Source organism: Hemitrygon akajei, chromosome 6, assembly GCF_048418815.1.
Source record: "Hemitrygon akajei chromosome 6, sHemAka1.3, whole genome shotgun sequence".
In the NCBI taxonomy this organism is placed as follows: Eukaryota; Metazoa; Chordata; class Chondrichthyes; order Myliobatiformes; family Dasyatidae; genus Hemitrygon; species Hemitrygon akajei.
The window spans coordinates 63,295,323-63,307,908 of record NC_133129.1 but is presented as its reverse complement, the minus strand read 5'-3'; the positions used below and the strand labels follow the sequence as shown (position 1 = coordinate 63,307,908).

General features: G+C 36.8%; 1 protein-coding gene across 1 annotated transcript in view; it reads left to right on the top strand.

Moving 5' to 3' along the window:
- The window catches only part of LOC140729090 (trimeric intracellular cation channel type B-A-like), a 39,858-nt gene that overhangs the window by 23,337 nt on the left and 3,935 nt on the right, over window positions 1-12,586 (top strand). The window contains exons 3-5 of the mRNA XM_073048455.1: window positions 2,946-3,130; window positions 4,143-4,230; window positions 6,059-6,176. Of these exons, the coding sequence (XP_072904556.1) occupies window positions 2,946-3,130; window positions 4,143-4,230; window positions 6,059-6,176 (391 nt within the window). The remainder of the gene's footprint in view (window positions 1-2,945; window positions 3,131-4,142; window positions 4,231-6,058; window positions 6,177-12,586) is intronic.

Here is a 12,586-nt window from a genome sequence, read left to right as displayed (position 1 = left end):
TATGTTCTACCTTGGTTTGACCTTCCGAAGTGCAATACTTCACACTTGTCCGCATTAAACTCCATCTACCATTTTTCAGCTCATTCCTCCAACTGGTCCAAATCCCTCTGCAAGCTTTGAAAACCTTCCTCACTGTCCACTACACCTCCAATCTTTGTAACATCAGCAAATTTGCTGATCCAATTTGACAATCCAATTTGCCACATTATCTTCCAGATCATTGATATAGATGACAAATAACAATGGACCCAGCACTGTGTCACACCACTAGTCACAGGCCTCCACTCAGAGTAGCAATCCTCCACTACCACTCTCTGGCTTTTTCCATTGAGTCAATATCTAATCCAATTTACTACCTCTCCATGTATACCTAGCGACTGAATCTTCCTAACTAACCTCCCATTTGGTACCTTGTCAAAGGCTTTACTGAAGTCCATGTATACAACATCCACTGCCTTCTCTTCATCCACTTTCCTGATAACTTCCTCGAAAACTCTTAATAGATTGGTTAAACATGACCTACCACGTACAAAGCCATGCTAACTTTTTCTAATAAGTCCCTGTCTATCCAAATACTTGTAGATCCTATCTCTTAGTATTCCTTCCAATAATTTACCTGCTACCGATGTTAAACTTACCAGCCTATAATTTCCTGGCTTACTTTTTGAGCCTTTTTTAAACAACGGAACTACATGAGCTATCCTCCAATCCTCTGGCACCTGACCCATGGATATCGACATTTTAAATATTTCTGCCAGGGCCCCTGTAATTTCAACACTATATTAAATAAGGAAATCAGATTAACTTCTCAGAGGCCTGTGATCCCAGTCCCTGGCCTTTTGCGCAATAAATAAATCTATCAATCAATCATGCATATATTTGTAAACATGAGGTTTTCTGCAGATGTTGGAAGTCCAAATCAACACACACAAAATGCTGTTGACCTCAACAGGGCAGGCAGTATCTATGGAGGGGAATAAATGGCTGACATTTTGGACAGACACCATTAACCTTAGCTGAAAACATCAACGGTTTAGTCCCTTCCTTTGATGCTGCCTGGCCTGCAGGATTCTTCCAGCATTTTTGCGTGTTACTCAGATATTTGTAACTTTAAAAATATTCCATTTAGTGAAAAGGAGATCAGGTTATCCTTAAGTTTGACAAAGCATTATCAGACAACTTATTTAGCCTATTTCCTTGAAGTTGATTTTTAATATTATCCTACTCAATAAGTTAATTCGGTACCAGTATAAGTCTTAAGTGACTAAATTGGGTGGATTAACCTCATTATTTGTGAATAAATGCATCACATTGGGAACTCGTCAGTCCTTTGGCACAACTTCTATATCAAAGGATGCTTCAAAAAGTATGGTAATAGCCTTGTTTCTTCCTCTACCTGTTGTGTATTTGCTTAGGCTCTCTTTCAGATGCTTATGCCTTTTTTCTCAATTGATCTTGGTGTTCCATCTGTGTTTGCTCTTTTTTTTTACATTATTTTAATATAAAAAGAAAATCAGCAAATACCCAATTTAGTATTGTTGCTGTTCCTTCCTTTTCTAAGCTTAATTTCTACATTTTGTTTTCCTATTGCGTTTTAATGCAGTTCTCATGACTTACGATAGCTGTATTGGCCTCAGTGTTATTTACTGTATTTATTTGTATCAACATCTCCAAGCATTATGAACTTGCAGCCATTTTTGATTATGCATATTTCCTCATAGCTCTTTAATTTCTGTTTGTGAATCTAATTATGAAATTAATGGGAATAGTTCACAAATGAAGGATGTTAACAAGATACAGCTCCAATATAGAATTTGCTGTGCTCCCCCAAATAGAAATGAGTTTAAATGGAAACTTTACAGTTAATTTTTGCAGTACTGACAAATGATGTGCATTATTTGCCCTGTTACAAACATCCTTGATAACTATGTTTCAGAATGCTTCATTAATTGCAAGTAGCTTTGTATTGCTTTTGGTTCCATATTTCTCTCTTTCTTTCATGTTATTAAGCCCAAAGATATACTAAGTATATTAGTATATTAAGATATACTAAACCAATTAATTCCCATTTTGTTAACCCCTCTTTACATTTTGTGGGAAATACATGGGACATCGTCTCCTTTTACATATAATGGGTTTTGTCTGATTTTCAATTGTTACTTTACAACCTTTTTTTTTACACAAATTATAGGTTTTTTCCTTTGCATCATTCTATGTTCTAGGGGCAAACTTTCATTTTATCATTCAAGAAATGACCTATAAAATATGAATTTAGCCATTGTATTAAAAGTAAAGGCTTTAGTATTTTCTGGGAACGCAGTTGCTCACATTTGAAGTTTGTCATTAATGCCTGTTGAGAATACGTTCCCTGCTATTGTTTGGTAAAGAGGGAATATTAAACAGATAGTGATGTTTTGACTTGGTGAATAATCCAAATGAGTATTGATAGAGTATTTGCAATTTCTGTAGAAACTGGATATGTTGATGCCTTCATGGTATTATCCCTTTTCTCAGATGGGAGCTGACATTTTAAAGAGTCAGTAGCCAAACTTGTTGTTCAGACCAAAAGTTTCTTCTGTGCAAACTTTACTGATATTAGTGTGCAAAGTTGGTAAAGGGGTGTGGAGTGATGGTAGGAGTAGGCATAATATACCTTTGCAGCAATTTTATTGTAGCTTGTTCCATGGTGCCTTTTGTATGGAAGTGCATATATTTCTTGTAAGTGAAATAATCTAGACTTATTCAATGTTCTCTGACAGTTGGCTTAGATAAAACATGGATTTTACATCTTCATGAATGAAATGGGAGGAGAACCCAGAAATATGTAATTATATTAACTTTGATCTTTGCAGTGAAGCAATTTTCCTTGTCAAGACACTTTAGATTCATATATAATACTGCTTTCTCTAAAGGTCAGCCCTCTTTTATTTTCTTGATATTTTTAGGTATTTAATATTCTACTGTCCATATGACAAGTTCTACAAATGCTGCAACTTTTTACCAACTAAATTATTTATAGCTGGTATGAAGGAGGTAACAAGAGCCCGCAAAATTGTTGGAGGAGTAGTGGATGCACACAACCGCTACAGAAATGGATGGCTTGCTGTAATTGCTGTTGGATGGGCTAAAGGTAAGAGGCAGTTTCATTCATATTGTACATGTGTTTTTCTTTTTGCCATTTCTTTTATTCTTGCCTCCTAGTTACGAAAAATGCTAAAACGTGTTGTCATGCTCTTCCATTCGTGTTCCCTGACTTCTGCTACTGGGTAACAATTAGAAGAAGGAATTTGATTACCTCTTGTGCTTTTCCGACTGTACCATCATCGCATAATTGAATAAGGTTGGACGGCAGAGAGGGGTATACAATTTCTTCAATACAAAATACAATTATGGAGTACAATTATTTATCTTCCTTTTCAAAGTTCAAAATACATTTATTATCAAAGTAGGTATACCATGTACAACTTTGGGATTCGTCTTGCAAGCAGCCACAAAACAAATAAACACAATAGAATCCACAAAAAAAACCCACACCACAAAGACAGTCAAATATCCAATGTGTGGAAAAAAGAACAAATCATGCAAAAGATAAAAAAGTAAATAAATAATACACAGAACAGGAACTGCAAAGTTGCCAAAAGTGAGTCCACAGCCTTGGAGACAGTTCATCGCTGAGGCAAGTAAACTCTTACAGATCAGTGAGCTGAACACTGGTTCATCCTTCACCCTCGGCTCAATGCTTTAATGTTTTTATTCTGGCTCAGTGCTTAATTCAGCTAACCATTGGTTTGTTTTTCGCTCTCGGGCCTGGGCCGCACTGCTTCAATCCAGTCTGAAGTCCGTTCCACCAATGTACGCTGTGGCATTACCTGCATTCTCAAGAGTCCATTTCACGGAATCCTTCAGGATACTGCAAAAACTACAGGTCATTCAGATGGTTCAGAAGTACAGCTGTCAAATGGAAATTACAGGTCGCAGATTGCAGTGATTGTAGTTCATAAAATATTATTTTGTAGAATAGTTAGCAGTTTTGTTAGCTGCTCGCAGAATGTCTTTGTGTCTCACCCATGTTGTCTTGGAAACTGTGATATTAGTTTATTACACTATTGTAAATATTAATTTTTTGCAGTGTCTGTCCACAGGTGCTGGTTCTGGCTTGATATCCAATTTCGAACAACTCGTGCGTGGTGTCTGGATCCCTGAGAGAAATGAGTTGCTGAAAATGTCCTAGTATGTAATGGTTTCAAAATTGTGTTAGATTTGTTTTAAACTGAAGTAAAAATGAAAGTACTGAGCCATTTCCAATTTTTTGGCTGTCCTCTTTAAAAAAAAAAATTGCTTTAAATTTTAATGCCCCATTTAATTTTCTTCCTTCAAGATAACATAATTGTTTTCAGAAATGAAAATAAAGTGTAAATCGTGGCAGCAGAGTATATTGGAAATATCGTTGCTTATGGGATTTCACAATTATTAGAGTAAAAATTAATGTGCTTGTGAAAAAAACGTAAATTAATCAAAAAGCCAGATGATCAATACCTATACTTGTAATGTGATTAAAGATCTTTCTTTGCAATTATTTCTTCTGCTCTCCGGGAAAGGAAAAGAATATATTCTTGTCTATTTTTCTTCATCCTGGTGTAAGTAGAATATCTTGTCATCTGTATAGGGAGAAAGAAGTTGAACATAATTTTTTAAATTAATCACTGCTTTGGCCCTCATCCTTCCACCCCTTCCCTTTGAATATGAAGAAGTTATTTTCTGCCATAAAGGCAGTAAATGAGCAAAACCTAGTCAGACTTTGCTTTCTTTATTTTATCAAAAACTCTTTACTACCCTATCTGCCTGTGACGTCACTTTAAGGGAATTTTGTATCTGTATTCCTAGATCCCTCCGTTCTACTGCACTCTTCAGTGCACTACCATTTACCTTGTATGTTCTACCTTGGGTTTTCCTTCCAAAGTGCAGTACTATGAAAGAAGTAGTTCTGAATGTAACACAAGATCTGATAAATGCCATTGTAGCATGTTATTTCATATTACGAAGTTCAGAAGTTTTTTTTGTTACTGCTGCTGTCTTAAAATCTTCCTTCTATTGCTATTGTAGCTGAATAGACATTACCCCCTTTGCAGTTGCCCATTGCTGAAATAGCAATTTCTAAATCTTCACTGTCCCTTTGATCCATTCACTTGATGCAGTTTAATTCTTGCATCTGAGCACATGAACCTGATGTAATTTAGAAGTTGATAAAATTCTGAATATTTCTTTCATTGAAATCAATAGGCTGATCAGTTGTGAAAACGTAAATTGTCATTTCTTTTGTGAACAAGACTTGGGTAAGATTACTACTGAATAAGAGCTTAAAATATTCTGCACTACTTAAACCATTCTGCAGTATTGCAAACCTGAGTTCACTTTACTAATTAGACCAATGCAGAGATGATTCATCCTGGAGTAATACTTCACAATAGCATATTAGAAATACTGTATTCAAAGATGCTCTCAAAATATATTTCTTTAGATTTTGTGTATTTGCTACCTTTTTACAAAATAATGTTAAATGTTTTATAAAATGATCGCTGCTATCCTCTGATCCCTGTTGAGCATTCATTTATAGAGACCCTGTCATCCATGGCTTTTTGTGATTCTGGTCCTATGCATTATACTCTTCTGGGGGTTAAGGGCATATTCCAATATTATGTACAGTACAGTTAAAAAATGTCTAGATACTCACATGACATTTTTAAAAGAAACTTTGAACATTTCCACTTCCCATTAAATCTCAAAGCTAATCCAACAATGACGAAAGTCATGGGCAGTCGATAGCCTTAGGTTATACATGGATTTATGCAAAATTAGCTGTGGTTTGCTGCTGCTAGAGAAAAAAAATGCTTATGGACTTTGGTGAAGAATGAGACCTAGTTCTGCTATTTTTTTTTCAAAATATTGCTACTGCGTAACAAAATTAGTTGAAAATTTGACTTTTTTTCTGTGTATAGACTATATAATGGAAGAATAAATGTTTTTAATTTGTATATTAATTATCCTGTTTCTATTTCAGTGGAACAAAAGTAACTCTGATAGGCGCTGTGCTCTTTACTTTGCAACAGATGAATTATCTGCCTATTACCAGACACAACCTGATCTTTTTGTATACAATGTTTGTAGTTTCAACAAAGGTATGTGAATGCTAGCAGATGTATTATTTTCCTTTTGCAGAATAAAGATATGGTAATAGAATTGCTGCTGATTCCTCATATTAACTTGTGTGAGACAATTCGTCATTTTTTTGTCTGCACTACTTTCATTTATACATTTTCTATTTTGAGACTGTGGGTAAGAAACAAACAATTTAAATGTGATGTCAGACTGGTGCTGAATGTTTTGAATTGCTCTGTGAATAGTACTTGGCAAATGTGGGAACATTGGACTGAATTTTTTCTTTGCCTAGAACAATGAGAGAATCTGGAACTTAAAGTTGGTATAAAAACATTATTTCATGAATATGATTTAAATGGAATAAATCAGTCATTTTCTAGTCTTGGAAAATCTTCAGTATAACAAGATATTTCTTTCCAAGGCACCTTTGGTGTGCTTTTAAGTTGGATGTGATATAGAGTAAAATTCTTGATTGCTTGTTGCAATTGTAACTTTGGTGATACTGGACAAGCAGATTGCCCTCACTGTTGATTTAATCCTATTCATATCCAACAATTTTTACTTTGCTCTGTTTTGTGTAGGGCAGTGGTTCCCAAACTTTTTTTGGATTACCACCCCCTTGGCTCCCTGACCACATCCCCAGTGCCCCCCTCTCCGTTTCCAGTTACTACATGAAAACTATAACGAATTTTGATTTGCGATCCACAGTGAAATACAATAGGAACTGCCAATTCAAAGCTGAGACAAATAATTGCAAAAATTATTCAAATCTAAAATCAATTTAAAGCTAGAAATATATTTATTTATTAATTACAGCAAAATATATCAATTTTATTAATTTTAGAGTGTCTCTCAGTAGTCCAACTATTCATACTTAATTGCTTTTTCGCCTTTCAATATGATGGATGGGCTTGGTGCAGTGACATCAGCTTCTCAACATTGTGATTAATGTCACGCAGAAGAAGTCTCAGATCCCCATGTTCAGGAATTTGCAGTCTGTGTCGTTACTTTGAATGAAGTTGGACAACTGCACTGAAACCATGCTCCACTAAATATGATGTTGTAAAGGCAATAAAGAACAACTTCTTCCACAGTTCAGGATAGCATTCAGAGATCTCTTTCTGCAACCATAAGTCTTGATATGATTTTTTTTTGACCCGCTTCTTCAGCTTAGTTATTTTGTAGTGAGATCAGTTCTTTCTCCATGCTTCCTGTTAATTTCTCTTTATAAGTGTTCAGGAATTGATTTATTACCCAATGTGGAATTTGGATTGAGACAATATCCTGAAATCTTTCTTAAGTTACTTTATGTAGCTCACCCAGCTGGGCACAGAATACTTGAAGCTCATCATCTGGTATTCTTTCTTTCTGTATCAGCTCACAGAGGTTCAGAAATTGGAAAAGATCATGGCAGCCAATGTTGCACTTAAATAGGATTAAGTTGAATAGAGAAGTGGAGACAACTGATTTGACTTTGATAAGATTCACACCATTTCCTTGCCATTGACTATTGATTTATTAAACTTTGTGAATAATTATAGACAATAGGTGCAGAAGTAGACCATTCGGCCCCTCAAGCCTGCACCGCCATTCTGAGATCATGGCTGATCATCTACTATCAATACCCGGTTCCTGCTTTGTCCCCATGTCCCTTGATTCCCCTATCCATAAGATACCTATCTGGCTCCTTCTTGAAAGCAACCAGAGAATTGGCCTCCACTGCCTTCCGAGGCAGTGCATTCCAGACCCTCGCAACTCTCTAGGAGAAGAAGTTTTTCCTTAACTCTGTCCTAAATGACCTACCACTTATTCTCAAACCATGCCCTCTGGTACTGGACTCTCTCAGCATCTGGAACATATTTCCTGCCTCTGTCTTGTCCAGTCCCTTAATAATCTTATATGTTGCAATCAGACAACAATAATTCTGACAAATAAGCAATGTCCTGTTGAATATTCTTGAGTTGATTATTGAATGAAGCATCAAGTCTTCAAAGAATTTTATCACAGTTTCAAAAAGTGCATAAAAGCATCTTGGGCAGTTTCCTTTTAAGAACCGTCTGTCTTCTGTGTGCAACAGCAAGCATTTAGACTGTTTATTCTCAATACAAAGCTCTTGAAATAGTCAAAATTTTAGAGCATGGGGCTTGATTTTATTTACAGCTGTAATGAAAATATTTAATAATTTGTGCACCTAATCACTTAAGTTGTTGCAACAAGATGTTGTCTGTGAATTACATAGTGAATAGTAAATATGTTAGGTACAGCTTTTTCAAGGAAGTAATAAGCGGACGATGGCGTTCTGTCATTGATGGTGCTGCATCTATTGTACAAGCAAGGATGTTGGTGACTGGATATCCTTCTCTTTGAAAAATTCCTCTAAATCCTGAAATTTTGACTTTCCCTTCACGTCTCTTTCTAGTTCCCTTACATATAACAACACTTCAACCATGCTTTCATCTTTTATGAAGTGAACGTAACCAAAAGGCAAAAAATTGGTTGTTTGGCAAAGTTGTCTTATCCAACTGCAGAGCAAATACTGTCATCCTAAGTATGTTACATAATGTGCCTTCCACATTCTCGGGAATTTCATCTATTCATCTTTGAACAGAGTTGTTGCTGAGTGGAATCACTTTAATTATTTTTTCTTGTGACTTATACAAAACCATACTCAGAGCCTCCCTTTACTGCTAGCAGAATCAGTTCTTCTCCAATAGTATGAAGCTTTTCAGATTTAGCAATGAAGTGTTGTATGAAGCACACAGACATTCGTTGTGAAGGTCTGGCAAACATGTTTTAAAGTGTTTTCTAGTTCTAAAGGTTTTTATGAAGTGACTGAAAATAAGTCAAGTTCTTGTTTGCTTTATCAAAGTGCTTTCATGTCCAATGTTCGAGGAGCCTGGGCAGTTTCATTGCCTCGTTTGGGGGAAAAAATTTTTCACACAACAGGCACATTGGCTGCTTAGTGCTGGTAGAAATCTGTATTTCAGAGACTCTGCTATACTGGCTACACTTTTTCATTTAGTCTGCTTCTGCAATCTTTGTTACAGATTAATGACCACAGTCAATTCCTATTGTTTTAAGTCAAACCACTGCTATCAGTAAAGGGTGTGATGTCACCATAGCTCTGCCTGAAGGTACATTCAGTGGGGCAGCAATCTCAGTTGGTCCAGGGACTAGAGAAATGCAGTCAAGACAATTTGAAAGGGAAGATTTTGAACTTTACTCCAGTGAGTTGAACTGCATCATGTAAACTGGGGCTTGAACAAGCCTGACGGGGACTCAGCAAAATTAGTGAGTGAGTTAGCTGCCCAAATATTGTGATTTCAAAATAGTTGGATAGTGGATTAGTGGAGTCCTACTGAAATGGGTTGGGTCATCTGTGTGCTTTCTCCTTCTGTTCCCAAGTCTGTGTACTATTGCACGTGATTTATAATATGCCAAGCAAGAAACCCTTTTATAAAAGAGTCAGGAATATTAGATTAATTGCAGAAGTGGTTTACATTGTTGGATATGCATGCCTCAAGTAGTATTATACTTAAGAGAACCTTATTTGTACGGCTGCTCAAGCAAAATAGTATAATGGTATTTCTGTGGTGACATGCATAAAGTTTGACCACTGTATTAGCCTGGGCACATATTTAAGATTCTTTGTTATTTTTTTGCAGTCTGTTTACCTAACTTCAATTACATGGTTCAAAAGCAATAAATGCTGAGATTCTGTTTATTAGTAACCTCTCTCAAGGACAAAAAATAAAATATGTGGGGAGAAAAAAAGATTCCAAGTAGTACTTTGATCTTTTATGATCAAGAAAATTCTGCTTTTAAGTTCAAATTAATGTTGAATTTGCTTGACTTACGATTTTTAAAAGAGGAAGCATATCCTATTTTAGATCCATGAGTTTTTCATTCTGTCTCAAAACATTACACTGAAGTGCTGAATGAATAACTGGGTCAACTTACTTAAGCTCTGCTACTACGATTTTGTTGCTATCAGCTTTTCCATTATTTTTATGCTGTGGTGTCATTGTGTTTATTTCCCTGTAAATACAGTGGTGCTTCAGAAGGACAAAATGTGAATACAAAAAGAACATTTGAACCTTCTTTCATATTTAGCTGATTACATTGGCTTTCAAGAATTTAGTTCAAATGTTATTGGGTTAAGACTATAAATGACTAATTTTTTTAATGAATTTTTTTAATCAAAATTGATTGCATGTTTAAGATGGTTTGAAGGAAGTCAAATTTACTTCCTTAACAAAGTCTTCTCTTGATAATGTGAGTGCAGTGAAAATAGGATATAAGCTTATGAGATTAAGTAACCAATCAAAGTTTTAAAAACAGTAGTAACTCAAACTATCTTGGCATAGCTAGGGTGCGAGGCATTCTATTTGAACTGTTAGTTTTTTGTACATTCCAGAAACATTTTTTCAAGCTGATTTGAATGCAAGGTTTTCAGGAATGATCCAAGCAACTGAGGTGAAAACTAAATATGATTGTGTCAATTTACACATTTGATCAATGTCCAATCACCTATACATTTACATGTTTTGGTGTATTGTAATTTTGTATAGTGTTAGAAATAAAACTTTGCAGTGATCACACCATGATTCCAGGCACAATAAATAATGTTTCTACAAGATAGGTAGCAAATTAAAATTTAACTAACACTACTTAATTTTGTTTATCCTCATGTACAACGTGGTCTTTTGTGAGCAACACACACAAAATGCTGGAAGAACTCAGCAGGCCAGGCTATGAAAAAGAGTACAGTTGATGTTTCGGGCCGAGACCCTTCATCAGAATTGAAGAGAAAAAGATGAGTCAGTAAGAAGGTGGGGGAGGGGAGGAAGAAACACAAGGTTATAGGTTAAGTGGGGAGGGGTGAAGTAAAGAGCTGTGAAGTTAATTGACTAAAGAGACACAGGACTGGAGAAGGGGGAATTTGATAGGAGAGGACAGAAGGCCATGGATGAAAGAAAAGTGGGAGGAGCAGCAGAGAGAGTGATGGGCGGGGGGGCGCAGGTAAGGAGATGAGGTGAAAGATGGGAATGGGAATTGGTGAAGGAGGTAGGGGGGTGTTACTGGAATTTCGAGATATTGATGTTCATGCCACGAAGTTGTAGGCTATCCAGAGTGTTACTTCACTGAGGCAGTAGAGGAGGCCATGGGCTGACATGTTGGAATGGGAATAGAAAGCAAAATTTAAAATGGGTGACCATTGGGAGATCCCGCTTTTTCTGGCGGATGGAGCGTAGGTGCTTGGCAAACATGCCCAATTTACATTGGAAACCCTGTCCTATCAGATGCCCCTTTCTCCTGCCCATCAAATAACTTCCCAGCTCTTTACTTCACACCTTCCCTGCACTCCTGGTTTCACCTGCAGGTGTCCGCTGTTTTTCGAACGTTCACTTTACAACACCTCGCTGTTATGAAAGACCTACATTAGTTACCTGTTTTCGCTAACAGAAGGTGTTTTCACTGTTACGAAAAAGGCAGCACGCGCCCCAAGCAGCCAAGCTCCTCCCCTGGAACTACATTCTAGCCGGCATTGCTTAAACAAGTGCCTGTGAGCATCTGTGCTTTATGTCGATTTATTTTGGGCATCTGTTAGCAAGGTGAGTTCTAAGGTATTGGAAAAGCCTAAAAGAGCACGTTAGGGTGTTACACTTATAAACATGTTTGTACTAAACTAGACATAATAAAGCGTTTCGATCATGATGAACGAAGTAAGGATATAGTGAGTTTAGCTAAGGGTTTGTGGAAGTTGACGAAGATGATGTTGAAGAGGCTTTGGCATCCCATGACCAAGAACTGATAGATGAAGAGCTGATGAAGAGGAAAGGATAACAATTGAAACCGAACGCAGTAGCAAACTGCCCGGAAGTGAAGTCATCCAGGAACTGAACGTAAAGCAATTGACAACGCTGCAATGATTGCAGAAAAGTATGACTTTAATTTTGAAAGGTTACGTAGGTTTAGGGCATATTTGCAGGATGGTTTGAGTGCTTACAAAGAACTGTATGATAGAAAAATGTGCGAGGCTAAGCAGTCAAGCGTACTATCGTTTTTCACGCCTTCCACATCAGCCACAGCAGATGACGAAACTCGACCTTTGACATCGAGGCAGGCAGACACAGAAGAAGGTGACCTACCTGCCCTGATGGAAACAGATGACGATGAGATGACACCCCAGTCTCCCACCATCCCAACCTCCGACAACTCAGCCTAAGACCATCATCAATGTGCTCACTGTCTTCCCAATTCCAGTAAGTGAAACTACACTGGACGTACATTATTTCTACTTTATATAGGCTGTGTATTTTTATGTGTTATTTGATACGATTTGGCAGCCTCATAGCTTAAAAGTTACTGGAAAGAGTGCTTCTGCCAAGAGCACTTGCACCAAGTCTTTGCACGAGAGCGCTTGTGT